This window comes from Schistocerca serialis, chromosome 9 (genome assembly GCF_023864345.2).
Source record: "Schistocerca serialis cubense isolate TAMUIC-IGC-003099 chromosome 9, iqSchSeri2.2, whole genome shotgun sequence".
In the NCBI taxonomy this organism is placed as follows: domain Eukaryota; kingdom Metazoa; phylum Arthropoda; class Insecta; order Orthoptera; family Acrididae; genus Schistocerca; species Schistocerca serialis.
In genome coordinates, this window is record NC_064646.1 from 418,944,643 (window position 1) to 418,962,530 (window position 17,888).

The 17,888-nt window shown below is 43.3% G+C and overlaps 1 protein-coding gene across 1 annotated transcript in view; it reads left to right on the forward strand.

Moving 5' to 3' along the window:
* LOC126419667 (hatching enzyme 1.2-like) overlaps nucleotides 1–17,888 on the forward strand; it is a 125,881-nt gene that overhangs the window by 57,476 nt on the left and 50,517 nt on the right. The window contains exon 3 of the mRNA XM_050086853.1: nucleotides 10,638–10,802. Coding sequence (XP_049942810.1) covers nucleotides 10,638–10,802 — 165 coding nt within the window. The remainder of the gene's footprint in view (nucleotides 1–10,637; nucleotides 10,803–17,888) is intronic.

Here is a 17,888-nt window from a genome sequence, read left to right on the forward strand (position 1 = left end):
CTACAGCACAAGAGGTATTCACGTGGATACTGAGACGACGAGTGGAGTATCAGCGATTGTCAGCACCGCGGTCATTGTTCCACTGTTGCTGCTTCCCCCGAAGCGGCTGTAGAGAGAGAAGCGGGCCCTGTAACAACATTTGGACACAATAGTGGCATGAAGATGTGCTGTTCAGACGAGTTCTGGTTCTACACATAGAATCAAGGGGATGGACCTGTTTGTGCAGCCTGCGAGAACGAACGATGCCAGATTATATTTGTCATCATCATATGAGCCTAGAACTTGGTGTGAAGATATGGGGTACCGTCAAGTACACAACACAGTTACCTCCGGTTCACGTAGATGGAAAGCAGCCGTTACATTTCTGATGTGGTGATTGGGCTCTGTCTTGGAGGTATCTGTGGCGTTCTCTTTCAACAAGATAACGCAAAACCACATGCTTCCCTTGCTGTCCCGACATACCTCGACCAGAGTGACTTCAGCAAATCATGCAGTATTTCGCTATTCGTCTGCGCCACATCATCGCCAATGATGGCAGGCAAATCGAACATGTCATAACCTAAATCCGAATATCTGTAGTGGTGTTGAATAAAGTGTGAGAACGCCGTAGTTTGTAACTATGTTTTTTTTTCGTTCGATAATTGACACCCTATGTCATCCATAAAATTACGAAAACAGTGAGGGCAGATAAGCACGAGATCGTACAATCATATCAACAGCTCACGCATCCAAGCTGCTGACAACGATAATATACAGAGCGCTTAAAAAAGTGTCACGTACTCGTACAGGAGACAGTATAGGTCAAAACTAAACGTAAGTTCCTACAGTGATGTCCAGAAACCAGTATCTGTTGAGATGAGGGCCAGTCTGTTCCCTCATTACAATACGCAGTGTGGTTGTCTCGCATCCTGACACATGCGGTTTTTCATGCACTCTTTGTAATAAATCGTGCTCTATTTGGAATGGGTCACATTTATTGGTCACCCGCTTCTGAATGTCTGCACACTGCCGATGGGTTGCACATATTCCAATGCCTATGTGAAGAAATCGAAAAAGAAGTGGCTGTCGGAAGGACTGAGTCAGCAAATTGAGAAGGCAAAACAGTCTTCGGTGACTTTAAAAGCCGGGGTGGGGGGACTGAGGGTGCAATGGAAATTCCAGCGCTAAGCGAAGAGAGGGACCTACGGATGGAAAGAGTACATTGAAGGCCTCTGCGAGGGGCAGTACTTGTCTGACGACATCATTGAGGGAGTAATGGGAGTTGATACGATGAAATATACGGGGGATACAGTAAGATACGTGGATGGCACGCTGGTAATATAAAACAGGTTCAAGAACCAAGAGGATGCAATAAGAAGACGAACGGTCAGATTACAAATAATGTAAGAAAGGGATTTAGTATTTCATATCTGCTATTAAATCTACTTATCGAAGGACCAATGACAGAAAGAGAAAAAAGGTTGAAGAATCGAATTAAATTTGAAGGTGATAAAATTGCTATCCTCAGCGAAAGAGAAGAAGAATTCCAGGACGTGCTGAATGGAAGGAACAGCCTAATAAGTGCAGAATATGGATTGAGAGTACGCTGAAGATATGTGAAAGTAATTGAGAGAAGAAGAAATGAGAACAGTGATAATCTTAAAACCACAACTGGTGATCAATTAAATAGTCGAAGTCAAGGAATTCTGCTACTTTCGAAGCAAAATACGCAATAAATGACAGACGAAGCAAGGACGACATTAAAAGCAGATTATCACAGGCAAAGAGGACATCTCTGGTCAAGAGAAGTCTGTTAGTGTCAGACGTTAACCTGAGCATTTCCAAGGATGTCCTTCAGGAGGACAGCATTATAAGGTGACAGAGTGAAAACCAGAACAGAAGAGAATCGCAGCGTTTGAGATGTGATGCTATAGGACAATGTTGAAAATTAGGTGGACTGATACGACATAGAATTTGGAGACCCCGCACAATCGGCGAAGAAAGGAACATATGAAAATCGCTGACAAGAAGAAGGGACAGGAAGATAGTCCTATCAGGGAATAATTTCCATGATATTAGAGAGAGCTGCAGAGTGTAAAACGCACAGGGGATGGCAAAGGTTGGAATTCATTCCGCAAATAATTGAGGACGTAATTTGCAAGTGCTACTCTGAAATGAAGAGGTTTACACAAGAGGGAAATTGATGGCGGGTTCATAATTCATAATAAATAACTTTACTCAGAACCGTAAACAAGTGACAGTGCCTGATGAGAATGTGTTTCTCGTGAGTGAGAATGTGCTCACTGCTCCACAAATGTAGTCCACCTAACTTTTTCTTCATCTATTGCCGATCGTACAGAATATCAGATGTCCCAAATTACAGTAGTTTCAAAAGTGATCTATCTTCAATGTAGGTTGATGCTGTTTTCCATTTCACCCCTTCCATCATCATTCACACGCACGTCATTCAACGTCTTCGGTAAGCTGCACTACACTAGTCTATGTCAGTCCTTTCTGTTTGCCATCGTACTATTCCCAGCACTGTTAGATCAACCATAACTCAGCGTTAACAGTGCTACATAGAAACTCATTTTAAGCGAAGTCCCCTTTAAAATATTGAATTGTTTTTCTCATGTTTTCCAAAGGTAAGCGTTAAGGAACCTGGTAACCTCGAGGAAGTCAGCGATTGTGGAGCATTATTCTAATTTCCGCTACTTGGGAGTTGCTCTTGATTGCGTATTTTCAAAAACTTTGCTTCCCCATTTGGTCAAAGGACCCTTATAGGGCAAACGTATTGCAGAGGTTAACTGTCAACTCAGCCACACTGCAATATTTGAAACTATTGCTTTAGTTTTATGCTTCTTCTTTGGAATGTTAGCCTGATGTGGTATACCTTATCAGACGTCTAGGAAATCGGCTGTACAATCAATGAAAGGATGAGTGTCGCATATGGCCCACGGGAATATTTTGTCTATCCCATGCCGCACACCATTGGATATTTAGATATATGATATTCAACCCATGACGTCATCAGCAGTTACGCAGTACTATCTCTCCTTGCTTGTGAAAATTCTATCGAGTAGCTGGATTCGAACAAAATCTTGTTCACATTTCCCATGTTTTGGTAGAGAGCAGCAGTATTAGCACATTACTGTATTGTGAAGTTTATTTCAGTCAACCACCACATAACGTGTTAAACGAGTCTTACAAAGAAACACAAAAAGTGAAGTAATTGACAATGTGCTTGAGGATGCAATTCCATAAAGTCTGAAAACCACAAACTGTAATCTTAATTATCTTTTTCAAAATAAATTGTCTCAGAGGTTACTAGTTTGTGAACGATAACCAACTACACTGAAATTATTCACTCTGGTTTGTCGTCTATCACTGAAGACAGTTACTGTGTACTATCACAAAATCAGAGTCAACCAGAGTTCACCATCCCAGGAGCACAGTGTCAGATTCAGACCAAGGTCGGTGGGGACAATGTCTCTCACTGCGATTGCTGATGGGTCTTCGAAGATAAAGTTGAGACTCATATGTCTCCAGGAAAATGTAATTCCATTTGATGATGACGGATGGTTGTAATGATTCTGTAGTGATCCTCCATAGTTGATTCTGTGGTTGGAACTGGCCGCTCTGTGATCAGACGGCCGCTTAAATACTGGCTTGGCAGATTGATATTTGCTTGGCGTTCCTGTGAACACCTGACTCTTGGAGGCAAGTAGTCCCACGCATATAGCACTGCCTGCGATCATGCAAGCACCAAAAGTGGTGAAGCCAGCGCAGCACGTTTCTTTGGCGTCCACCGGCAACGGACTTGTGAAACCGATCAGCGTGTTTTGGTCGGCCGCTGTGTTGATCTATAGTGCAGATTGTGTTGTGAAGCCAGCGGGGGACCAGAGCTACGGCAACCCGCCAGTCACATCCATATTGCGGGTACATGGGGTTGCTGGATACAGTAGTTCGCGTCATGTAGGAAGAGGGCCAAATTTTCAGCCATTCTGCGCATCCCCCTCCAGGAACTGCTAGCAGCCAATACGATTCATTCTCTCTCCGAGCGGCTGAACGCAAATTCCAGACTAGACTGAGAATCTCTCTCCTGCCTTTGCCATACATGACGACAATGCGGTTTCATTTACAAAGCGAACGAATTATTCATTCAGATATCGCTGCTAGTTCCTTGTTGTAGTATAACAGTGAATGTTTATCTGTAAACGTTTTTGCGCGATTTACAAATAAATACACTATGTGATCAAAAGTATCCGGACACCCTCCAAAACATACGTTTTTCATATTAGGTGCACTGTGCTGCCACCCACTGCCACGTACTCTATATCAGCGACCTCAGTAGTCATTAGACATTGTGACAGAGCAGAATGGTACACTCTGCAGAACTCACGGACTTCAAACGTGGTCAGGTGATTGGGTGTCACTTGTGTCATACGTCTGTAGGCGAGATTTTCACGCTCCTAAGCATCCCTCTGATGTGATAGTGAAGTGGAAACGTGAAGGGAGGCGTACAGCACAAAAGTTTACAGACCGACCTCGTCTGTTGTCTGACAGAGACCGCCGACAGTTGAGGAGGGTCGTAATGTGTAATACGCAGATATCTATCCAGACCATCACACAGGAATTCCAAACTGCATCAGGATCCACTGCAAGTACTATGACAGTTAGGCGAGATGTGAGAAAACTTGGTCTAGCGGCTGCTCATAAGCCACACATCACACCCGTAAATGCCAAACGACACCTCACTTGGTGTAAGGAGCGTAAACATTGGACGATTTAAGAGTGGAAAAAAGTTGTGTGGAGTGACGAATCACGGTACACAATGTGACGATCCGATGGCAGGATGTAGGTATGGCGAACGCTCGGTGAACGTCATCTTCCAACGTGTGTAGTGCCGACAGTAAAATTCGGAGGCGGTGGTGTTATAGTGTGGTCGTGCTTTTCATGGAGGGGGCTTGCACCCCTTGTTGTTTTGCGTGGCACTATCACAGCACAGGCCCACATTGATGTCTTAAGCACCTTTTTGCTTCCCACTGTTGAAGAGCAATTCGGTGATGATTGAATCTTTCAACACGATCGAGCACCTCTTCACAATGCACAGCCTGTGGCGGAGTGGTTACACGTCAATAATGTCCCTGTAATGGACTGGTCTGCACAGAAGTCCTGACCTGAGTCCTAAAGAACACCTTTGGGGTGTTTTGGAACGCCGACTTGTGCCAGCCGCCCTGATCGACACCGATAACCCTCCTCAGTGCAACACTCAGTGAAGAATGGGCTGCCATTCCCCAGGAAACCTTCCAGTACCTGAGTGAACGTATGCCTGCGAGAGTGGAAACTGTCATCAAGGCTAAGGGTGGGCCAACACCATATTGAATTCCAGCATTACCGATAGAGGGCGTCATGAACTTGTAAGTCATTTTCAGACAGGTGTTCCGATACTTTTGATGACATAGTATATGTCAGGCATGGCAATAAACGTGAGATTCCCCCCAAGCGACTTCTAATCAAATTGAGTGCCTATGGAGTATCTTCTCAGTTGTGCGAATGACGTCGTGAGTTCCTGTCAGGAAGGTTACAGTACGCAATAACTGAGGGAAAATCATCGAGTAAAACAGAATTGAAATCTGGTGTTCCCTAAGGAAGTGGTGTCTGCCCTTTGCTGTTCCTGATGTACATAAACGATTTAGGAGATAATCTGAGAAGCCCTCTTAGATTGTTTGTAGACGATGCCATCTTATAAAATCATCTGATGATCGAAACAAACTGCAAAACGATTTAGATATGATATCTGTTTGGTGCGAAAAGTGATAGTTGACTGTGTGGAGTCATTCACATGACTACCGAAAGGAGGGTGCCAAATTTCGGTTACAGGATAAAACACACAAATCAAATGGCTGCAAATTCAACTAATTTAGGGATTACAATTATGAATAACTTAAATTGGAACAATCAGATAATTTTGTGAGGAAAGCAAACGAAAGACTGTGATTTATCGGCAGAACACTTAGGAAACGCAACAGGTCTACTAGAGAGACTGCTTACACTACGCTTGTTCATCCTCTCCTGGAGTACAGCTGTCCAGTGTGGGATCAGCATCAGATAGGACTGACAGAGGATATCTAAAAAGTTCAAAGAAAGGCAGCTCGTTTTGTACTATTGCGAAATAGGGGAGAGAGTACCACGAGCGTGATATGTGAATTGGGGTGGCTACCATTAAAAAAGAAAGTCATTTTTCGTTGAGGCATGCTCTTTTCATGAAACTTCAATCACCTCCTCTCTCCTCAATATGTAACAATGTTGTTCAAATGGCTCTGAGCACTATGGGACTCAACATCTTAGGTCATAAGTCCCCTAGAACTTAGAACTACTTAAACCTAACTAACCTAAGGACATCACACACATCCATGCCCGAGGCAGGATTCGAACCTGCGACCGTAACAGTCCCGCGGTTCCGGACTGCAGCGCCAGAACCGCACGGCCACCGCGGCCGGCAACAATGTTGTGTTGGCAGCCACCTACATAGGGAGGAATGATCATCATAATAAAATGACAGAAATCAGAGCTCGCAAGGAAAGATTTAAATGTTCATTTTTTCCCTTGCGGTGTTCGAGAGTGGAACGATAGAGAAATAGCTTGAAGGTGGTTCGATGAACCCTCCGCCAGGCACTTAATTTGAACTGCAGAGTAATCGTGTTGATGTAGATCCTTGACAAGCATGCGAGGAGTTTTCTGTGTCACATTTAAAACTTTTCAAATGTAAAACTGAGGTGAAACTGCTATTTTTGATATTTTGAAGACTCGAGAACAAATTCCAGAAGCACGTGTTTGCAAGATAAATGTACAAAGAATTGCAAACGAAAGTGTCAGAGCCGTAGAAACGTCAGGAAAATTTGTTTTCATGTCACCTTGAAAACACCGAAATCGCTAGACACCTGTTACACAAATGGATGGTATTGAGAACGATATTTTAAAGCACTCAGTGATTGAAATACATCCAGGGTGTTACAAAAAGGTACGGCCAAACTTTCAGGAAACATACCTCACACACAAAGAAAGAAAATATGTTATGTGGGCATGTGTCCGGAAACGGTTACTTTCCATGTTAGAGCTCATTTTATTACTTCTCTTCAAATCACATTAATCATGGAATGGAAACACACAGCAACAGAACGTACCAGCGTGACTTCAAACACTTTGCTACAGGAAATGTTCAAAATGTCCTCCGTTATCGAGGATACATGGATCCACCCTCCGTCGCATGGAATCCCCGATGCGCTGATGCAGCCCTGGAGAATGGCGTATTGTATCACAGCCGTCCACAATACGAGCACGAAGAGTCTCTACATTTGGTACCGGGGTTGCGTAGACAAGAGCTTTCAAATGCCCCCATAAATGAAAGTCAAGAGGGTTGAGGTCAGGAGAGCATTGAGGTCATGGAATTGGTCCACCTCTACCAATCCATCGGTCACCGAATCTGTTGTTGAGAAACGTACGAACACTTCGACTGAAATGTGCAGGAGCTCCATCGTGCATGAACCACATGTTGTGTCGTACTTGTAAAGGCACATGTTCTAGCAGCACAGGTAGAGTATCCCGTATGAAATCATGATAACGTGCTCCATTGAGCGTAGGTGGAAGGAACTAAAATGAGCTCTAACATGGAAATTGAGCGTTTCCGGACAAATGTCCACATAACATATTTTCTTCATTTGTGTGTGAGGAATGTTTCCTGAAAGTTTGGCCGTACCTTTTTGTAACACCCTGTATAAGGTGGGAAGAAACGATATCACAAAATGCATAAGTAAATTGGCCTTAAAGGCAGTGCTTCGTCAATGCGAAGAATTTTAAAAGACATTGGTTTCAGATATGTTAAGAAGATAGCTTTTGACTGAAAGAAGTGACATAAGCACACCACGAACGACATCCCTTATAAAGATAGGCGATACAAGAGGAAGAGGTAGTTCAACAATGTATTACATTGACGAAACCCGGGATGAATCAATAATTCCATGAATACCTGCTGGAACATTAGTGATGGTACTGGCAGTTTTAACGTTCCGATAGGAGAAGAATCTGGACTAATTCTGTTGACATCGGATAATATACAGATAATTTTTAAAATAACCTTCTGCGTTAGTCTTTGCTACCAGTAATTTAAGCACAGTAATTTACATTTCGTTACAGTCGAACACACCCGTATACATGCATTGTACACATTTTAAGAAATTATATCGAGTAGAAACAGTTGTCAAACAAATGAAATGACATCAGTTTAAGTTTGATTAATTTTTCTGTGTATTACATTTTTACTTACAGTCCAAATCGCAATAAATGGCAATTATTGCAATATTTTTCGATGATCTTGTCATTAGACAATCGTCATTTAGAGAATAACTGTACTTGACGCCTTCACAAAGCTTCGTCAGCCGTTCTCGTCTTCGAACGTAACACAGACAATTACTGTGGAGCAGTTGACGCAATGTCAAGATGTGAAATAAAGTATCTATCATGTAGACGATTGTGCGAAATGGGTTTTAAAATGTATTAGTCCTGTTGTAGATCTGGACGTATAATACGATATACCAAAGGCAAATAAAACTGATTACTGTCCGCAGCTACACCTTTCGGCAACATAGACTTTTGTTTGCCCGGTGTCAGAGGTATCTAGTAGAGCTCTAGTAACTTTTGACACAATCATTAGCCAAGAAACGTTTGTGGGCTATTGATAATGACAAATCATTCGAAATCAGTATAGTCATTAAACAGTTTATGTGAACGTTGACTGAAATAAAATCCCTCTCAGACGAGAGCTTTTGCAGCAGCTGCCGTGAAGAACCTCACTGACCGACGTTACTACTTTATAACATAGCGTTATCTCTTGTAATAACGTGAAATTTGCTTTACATTCTGTATCTGATATTCAACAGCATGAAATGTTACGTAAAATTATTCTGAAACGTTCACCTCTGGCAGTAATATTATAAGAAAACTCGAGCCTTTCGTAAAAATCAGGAATGCAAAATAGCTGTGGCCCACAGATAGCGTGGAAGCAATCGTTTGATATTTAACTGACCGTGCAAGGAAAAGAAGTTTGCTTTCATAGTAGTTGCACTAAAAACAGTTGTCGGACTTCGAGAAAAATAAATGGTCGCAGGTTCTAATGAATGCAAATAGTTATTACAAGCAAAATGGCTTTTGAAATAATCACGAACCAAACGAAAGGCTTCCGTATTTAATTTCCTGACTTTTAATCAATGAAATCTATTTTTCTTTTTGTCTAAAATTAAGGAAGCTTTTCAAATAACGTAGTCGTATTGCCCAATTTAGTTTTAATGAACGTTCAGTGCACACACGTAAATCAGACTCACTTTTATTAGCACAGCTCAGCGACAAAGATCTAATTCCATTCAACACCTAACAGCAAGAGAGGAAGAGCACTAGATAAAAAGAGAGCAAGCACGAGAGCTTTTCACACTCGCCGGCCGGAGTGGCCGAGCGGTTCTAGGCGCTACAGTCTGGAACCGCGCGACCGCTACGGTCGCAGGTTCGAATCGTGCCTCGGGCATGGATGTGTGTGATGTCCTTACGTTAGTTAGGTTTAATTAGTTCTGAGTTCTAGCGGACTGATGACCTCAGAAGTTAAGTCCCGTAGTGCTCAGAGACATTTTTTCACACTCGTGCATGCCATTTATAATATTCTAGCAGTGTTATTGTTGTGTCTAGACAAGACAGCCTAGACACAATGAGAGGAAGCCGAAAGGCACGCGCTAAGCCAAAGCAGGGTGCGTGAGGTCTGAAACAGGATACGTAATGAATGCTATAAAGAAAAGTACGTAGCTTCCGTAATACTTAACTTTAATCCATCCTTTTGGTACATCTGGAGATTGTGGCGATACAAGTGAGACTCTTTAGATACATGCAATGTTACTAATGGCGCCTTGCTAGGTCGTAGCCATTGACTCAGCTGAAGGCTATTCTAACTATTGGCTCGGCTAATGAGCAATGCTTCGTCCATGTAGTCGCTAGCAAAGTCGTCCGTACAACTGGGGCGAGTGCTAGTCCGTATCTCGAGACCTGCCTTGTGGTGGCGCTCGGTCTGCGATCACACAGTGGCGACACGCGGGTCCGACATGTACTAATGGACCGCGGCCGATATAAAGCTACCACCTAGCAAGTGTGGTGTCTGGCGGTGACACCACAGTTATGTTTGGGTAATTTTTATCTCAGTAATAGTAACAAGCATCGCTGCATTACGTAGAAGTTGGTCCCAATAAAATTAAACAGTGTTTCATAAAAGTGTACTACATGTTTTCAGCTAGAAATTATTTCTCTTGATACGACGGGAAAGTTCGTTGGACCTGGCTGTGACGCAATAGCTTTCACTTGTTTGATAAATGCCAATAAAACACTGATGCTGTACCTTCATTGTGAATGTTGCTGATTGTAATGAACCTGTTTGTCGGCAACACCTTCTCTATTGGACTGATAATGGCAACGGAGCGTAGGCTGACAGAGTACGAAACAGATCTGATTCAGGAACTAATGCTAGGGTACTTACAACGTAAGATTTCGACTGTAGTGGCATTGTGTCGTCTGTACAGAGTTGCAGCATTCCGTTAGTGACGTGGAAGTGGGTTCTGCTACAGGCAAGAAAGTGTCGTCGTGGAGCAGCGAGAGCGGACACAACCCAGAAGAGGTGGGCGAGTACTTCCAGGGCGACATCATCCAGCCGATGTCGAGGAACGGCATCCGGGCCAAGGGCGCCCGCTGGCCGCACGGCGTCGTCCACTACCAGATCAGCCCCGGCTTCAGTGAGTACGCTCTTCTTTTGTTTTCTCTCTGACATCTTACTTCATAAATTCGCCGAAAAGAAATTATTGTTATTTGTTGACCGCCACTGGTAATTTCCCTCAAGTTTGATTCCTTCTCCATTTGTTTATTTGGTTTTCTTGAATGCATGATGTGGTTTTAGATCGGAGCAGACAGGAAGAAAAACACGTGGATGGTGTAAAAGCTGCATAGAACGATGTCAAAGTGTTAAAACCTCGAAAAAGTGCACCTTTCGTATTTTAGCACAATGCAGCCAACAACTCGAAGAAATAAAAATAAGAGTTTACAAAATAAAAGAAAGTGGGCATCGAAGTAAAAGAAGGACGACTAACAGGAATTTGGTATATCAGAAGCCAAACAAAGGGAAATGTTTCTTTGTATGATGCAAACCTTATACTAAATGTGCATCATCATTATTGACAAACAATACATTATTATGTCAATTTCAGATAAATGTGAATTACTTGTTTTTGCTGTAGTTATGTGGTTTTACTCAAGGGGAACGCCTTATTTTATCTTAATCACTATACTAATGTGTACGTCAGTGCCACTTAATAATGCAAACGGTACGTTCAGTGAACAGTTTAAGCCACTTAAAGCGCGTTATGAACTCATTTACATCTGGCGCGCCACATTGACTGAAACGGAACATCGTGATAATGCTCTCGGAAAAGCTATGAGAAAAGTGCTGCAGTTTGGCTGTGAAAGTGACTTCGATTTACGTATGAGAATACCATGTGAACAGTGTAGCCGTGAGAAAGAACAAAATTCACAAAATATTTGATTGCATCAGAAGTGCGTTCCCTTGCTCTGTATAACAATACGCCTCCCTTCTGTTTGTATTGTTTTGAAGCAGGTCACCATAACGAAACGGCTGTGTCGAGGAAGAGAGATCAGCCTTTGCTGAAGCATCAGCTACGTGGTTGAGGTCACGTCCGTGAAACGAACTTCCCTAGAATCCACTGAAGTGTAGTCCAAAATGTTTCGGAACTGGGTAAATGAAAAACAGAGAAAAGTTACAATGGTGCCTTTAAAGCTTCTGGTATTCTACGTAGTGTCCTCTCACTTGAGTACAACGCACAAAACGCTGAATCAAGTCATGCGAATGTTTCATAAATGTCCGTCTTTCCGATGCTGATCAACTCGCGTGTCACATTGGTTAGAATGTCGGTTATATCATCAAAGCTTTGACCCTTGATGTGAGTTTCTGATATTTGTCGTTTTGTGGCAGGTTCGTACTGATAACACCAAGTCTCTTCCCTCGTGACGATTTTTTCTGACAAAAGAACTGTGCACGTCTTGAATCTCAGACAAGTTGTAGGATGCATCCACGTGTGGTCGTTTTTGTTCGTGTATGAAGGTGTGAGAAACAAACTTCGTACACACTTTTCTCTTCTTCAGAAAAATATGGCGAATGTCTTGGAACGTGAGTTAGACGTGTTGCTCCAGTGCTATTTGTTACATAACAGCCTCGCGAAGTGGCCGCACGGTTAGAGACGCCATGTCACTGACTACGCGGCCCCTCTCGCCGCAGGTTCGAGTCCTCCCTCGGGCATGGGTGTGTGTGTTGTTCTTAGCATAGGTTAGTTTAAGTAGTGTGTAAGTCTAGGGAGCGATTACCTCCGCAGTTTAGTCCAAAAAATGGCTCTGAGTACTATGGGACTTAACATCTATGGTCATCAGTCCCCTAGAGCTTAGAACTACTTAAACCTAACTAACCTAAGGACATCACACAACACCTAGTCATCACGAGGCAGAGAAAATCCCTGACCCCGCTGGGAATCGAACCCGGGAACCCGGGCGCGGGAAGCGAGAACGCTACCGCACGACCACGAGCTGCGGACGCAGTTTGGTCCCTTGGGAAGTCACACACATTCTTTTGTTGCACAACAGCGTTCTCACACTTTAACAGCACGTCCACTACTTAACAATGCCTGCTCGACACGAAATAAGATATAGTAGTTAATGAACAGATGCTAGTGGAAACGGTCTCCACAGATTTTTTTCAGGGTGTTTTCCGCCGTGGACTGTATTGGTATATTATTCAATACAGTTAAAATTCAGACATTTTGGCCGTTGGCAAATGCTTCTGCAACATAGCTACAATTAACAGCTAAATGTTGGAGTGACAGTTATTTATCAATAATCAATACTTTTAGATTTTCGTGCAACTGATAATTCTTTGTTGATGATCGATTGTAGTTAGTGACATCATCGTTTCGTAACAAAAAAAAAAAAAAAAAAAAAAACAAAAAAAAAATGGCTCTGAGCACTATGGGACTTAACTGCTGAGGTCATCAGTCCCCTAGAACTTAGAACTACTTAAACCTAACTGACCTAAGGACGTCACACACAGCCATGCCCGAGGCAGGATTCAAATCTACGACCGTAGCGGTCGCACGGTTCCAGATTGTAGCGCCTAGAACCGCTCGGCCACCCCGGCCGGCCGTTTCGTAACAGATGTAGGCCATTTGATTTAGAGGCTTTGATGAATCACAGAAGTTCACACGTGTCTATTACTGTCGCAACGCCGGCAATAATAGTAAATAAGTTGTTGTGACTTAGCACTACAGCCAAGTCACAACGAGAGGAAGCCGAAAGGCACGCGTTAAGCTCACGCAGATTGGCGTGAGGTCTGGAACAGTTAAAAGGAAATGAGAACTTAGAAAATGGACGCAGTTGCTGTAATACTTAACTTAAATTCACATTTGTAGAACATCGCCCTTGATGATACATGCTTCACAATATTAATTATCAAAGCTATGGCGCCTTGCTAGGTCGTAGCCAATGACTTAGCTGAAGGTTATGCTAACTACCGTCTCGGCAAATGAGAGCGTATTTGTCAGTGAACCATTGCTATGAACGTCGGCTGTACAACTGGGGCGAGTGCCAGTACGTCTCTCTAGACCTGCCGTGTGGTGGCGCTCGGTCTGCAATTACTGACAGTGGCGACACGCGGGTCCGGCGTATACTAATGGACCGCGGCCGATTTAAAGGCTACCACCTAGCAAGTGTGGAGTCTGGCGGTGACACCACATAAGTAAACTAAACTTACTGTATAGTACTATGAACACATGATTAATTTGTAGGAGATTTGGAGATATTCAGCCGACCCCTCTGGGACTAGCAACGACTCTTGGCCGGCTGGGCAACTGGGCAACTGAGCTTGGATGACAGACATAGCCACGTCATTCCACGCTGCTTCAGACCATTGAGAGTGATCATCAATCGTAGTGGCTGGTGATTGATGGCGTGCAAGTGTCTCGGCAGCCGTTGACCAGCTGTTTTCCGTGGTTAAGAGACCGGAGAACATCCTGGCCGGGGTGACAGTCGAATAAACGCTGTGTCGAGTTAGGGCAGAACAGCCGGGGCAGCAAGGACTCTTGCTGTCTTGTTGTAAACAATTCACGGGAAACTTGAGATGAGGCACGCAGCCATTGGCCTTCGCGCGTCAGGAATGTGACGGCAGTTGTCCAAATTACCTTCTATACAAACCACAAGTGATTATGTCGTGTAACCAATGGCACTGACCAGATGTTTTCAGTGGTTGAGAGATCGGAGAACATGCTGGCCAAAAATAATGCCATATGCACAACTGGCTTTCCTTCGAAAGACGAAGTGGTGACACTTCTGTGCTCAGGTTCTGACACCTTACGACCCTGAAATAAATTCAAATTTGGTAATTTCAATGATTTAATATAAATTAAAAAAGGTTAGGTGTCACAAGATGGTGGGTGCGAGTATTGTCGACCACAAAACGTACAGTCGTGCTCGAAAGTATCCGAACGACCTGAATTGCATTTCACCTGGTTCGCATGCAACCCACATAACGCAGCTGTCTGGCAGGTCCTCTAATCGCTTCTCGGTATAGTCGTTTGACTACTGAAAATGGCTCCAATAAGTCACCACTAGAAAACACTGCTCTGTATCGCTATAACTCAACATGTTAAGTTATACCACGATACTACAAATATCAGGGAACACCTTATCACAAATAAGACTGTCCTTAAGGCTTGTAATCACACATTTATTACAAAAAATGACATACCTGAAATGAAACCACTCTCATTACTACATCAGATAGGTAATGCATGTAGTAAATTCGTCGTGTTCATGATTACCTCTTCAAAGTAACATACCGTACTTACTAACTACACAAAATGACATTATTCACGAGCAGCTAGTTCAGAATATGTATGATCTTCAAATGACACGACGAACCGTCTCGTTCTGCATATCGATTCAAACCCAGGTCATGCAGACTAAGCAAAGATTTCGTGACTAACGGAAACTATCAGTCATTCCTGACTATGCACACAGAGAGTGATGTACCTAGATTTTAGACAGTTTCAGTTGGCAAATATCAACTTTAAATTACATAACGTAAACATTTTTAACGGACAGGAATTACTACCCAACATCTATAGTCCCTCTTGACGAACTACGAGAGATGTTAAATATTGCTCATTCACAAGCAACTTACTTGAAATGCCGTGAGGTAAAGCTTTGGGTTGGAGAGGGATTCGAACCCAGAACCTAATCAGATTGTTATCGAAGCACAATCAACTGTGCATATCGGATTTTCTTGACAGTTGCTAGATGTTTTAACTGAAATGACGAGACGAAACATTAATTTTTTCCTTCCCAGGACTCCAAACCAGACACCTATCGCTGTTATATTCTAGAGAAAACGAAAGTTAAATAGGGGTTTGTTACACCAGCAGCGACATGTGAGCATGTTTGAACTATAAATAATATGACGAAGAGTGTAGTGCTGACTGGGAATCGAACCCCACACATATCGTTGTTGACTACACACAAAGAGACGTCAGCTACCAAATTTTTCTCCACCAGCATCCTTGAACTTACAGTGATCTCGCAAATAGTTCTGTGTCTCACTGGGAGTCAAAAACGTCAGATATCGTTAGTGTTGACAACGAATGAAAATGCATTAAAAATCAAAATTGTTATCCACCAGCAGATAGGTGTTCTCACGCTAGAGCTTGATAATACATTATGAAAAGGTTAGTGCTGGGCCAGGATTCGAACCCATTCACGCGCAATATGTGCAGATGTTGAAGAATCTGCAGTTTTGAACAAACTACTAATTGTAGTCGAACTGTATTATCACGAAAGATACAAATTTCGCGTTAAGGGCGGTCTGAGTTGCATTCCCAGTTAGAACCAATTTTATCGACATACAGAAGCTCAAATAAAAGATGGAATATGCGTCCTGGACCCTACATAGCGTTTGTTTCGTCACTAGAAATAAATAACTAGTATAATAAAGGTTACTGGTGGTAGTGTTTCTACATGTCGCCACTCCTGACTTTATTGTGGTTCAACCTAACGTCTACTTGGTAGAGAAGGAATATCGTGACAAATGTGAATTTCAGACCACAACGCCATTACACCTTCTTCACTTGGTGTAACCAGAAGAGAATAGTATCTGTCTCTCCCTATCAAAAATCATCGGCAGAAGTTGGAATCGAACCCAGGCCTTAAGTATATGAACCTATTATCAATGCCACAGACCACCGAACCCGCTCCTCATAACGCCATTGCGCCACACTGGATCGGAATTCTGACACACAGGCTTCCTGTAGTGGTTTGCAGCATGTTAAGTACATTCATTTACTTGGTTGACCAAATCGCAATCAACTAGCTGCCTCAGTTACCCAGTGCATACGTTCGACTCTATTTTGTAATCACCGAAGTAAAATGAAGAAACTGCCACCTACACAGAATTGCCAACAGTGTAGGATGCAGAAATTTAAATAGGAAGTGTTCCTTTCCACTTGAGCTACTCTATTGCTCTATCTGTTCGTTGAAAACGTCGTGCAATGCAAAAGAAAAGCTGTAACTCTCTGTCTCTCAGAAGTCTAAAACCGGTCATATGCATTATCTCACAGCATTGTGGAATGCGGAAGTTCTGGAGGAATTGTTATTGACTTCTGGAGGTGCTGTAGCTACTTGTCAGCTAGTAGCGTAATGGTAAGCGTCGCGCACCATAGATAAGATGTCGATAGTTCCAGTACATTCACGGTTACATATTTGGAAACGCATCTTGTGTGTAGTGGGGTTCGATTCCCAGTCAGCACTAAACTCTTCGTTATATTACACTACTGGCCATTAAAATTGCTACACCAAGAAAAAATGCAGATGATAAACGGGTATTCATTGTACAAATATATTATACTAGAACTAACATGTGATCACATTTTCATGCAATCAGTGCCCAGAACAACCACCTCTGGCCATAATAACGGCCTTGATACGCCTGGGCATTGAGTCAAACAGAGCTTGAATGGGGTGTACAGGTACAGCTGCCCATGCAGCTTCAACACGACACCACAGTTCATCAAGCGTAGTGACTGGCGTATTGTGACGAGCCAGTTGCTCGGCCACCATTGACCAGACGTTTTCAATTGGTGAGAGATGTGGAGAATGTGCTGGCCAGGGCAGCAGGCGAACATTTTCTGTATCCAGAAAGGCCCGTACAGGACCTGCAACATGCGGTCGTGCATTATACTGCTGAAATGTAGGGTTTCGCACGGATCGAATGAAGGGTAGAGCCACGGGTCGAAGAAACACATCTGAAATGTCATGTCCACTGTTTAAAGTGCCGTCAATGCGAGCAAGAGGTGACCGAGACGCGTAACCAATGGCACACCATACCATCACGCCGGGTGATACGCCAGTATGGAGATAACGAATACACGCTTCCAATGTGCGTTCACCGTGATGCTGCCAAACACGGATGAGACCATCATGATGCTGTAAATAGAACCTGGATTCATCCAAAAAAATGACGTTTTGGCATTCCTGCACTCAGGTTCGTCGTTGAGTACACCATCGCAAGCGCTCATGTCTGTGATGCAGCGTCAAGGGTAACCACAGCCATGGTCTCCGAGGCTGGCCGCTGTGGCCGAGCGCTTCTAGGCGCTTCAGTCCGGAACCGCGCTGCTGCTACGGTCGCAGGTTCGAATCCTGCCTGGTTCATGGATGTGTGTGATGTCCTTACGTTAGTTAGGTTTAAGTAGTTCAAAGTCTAGGCGACATGACCT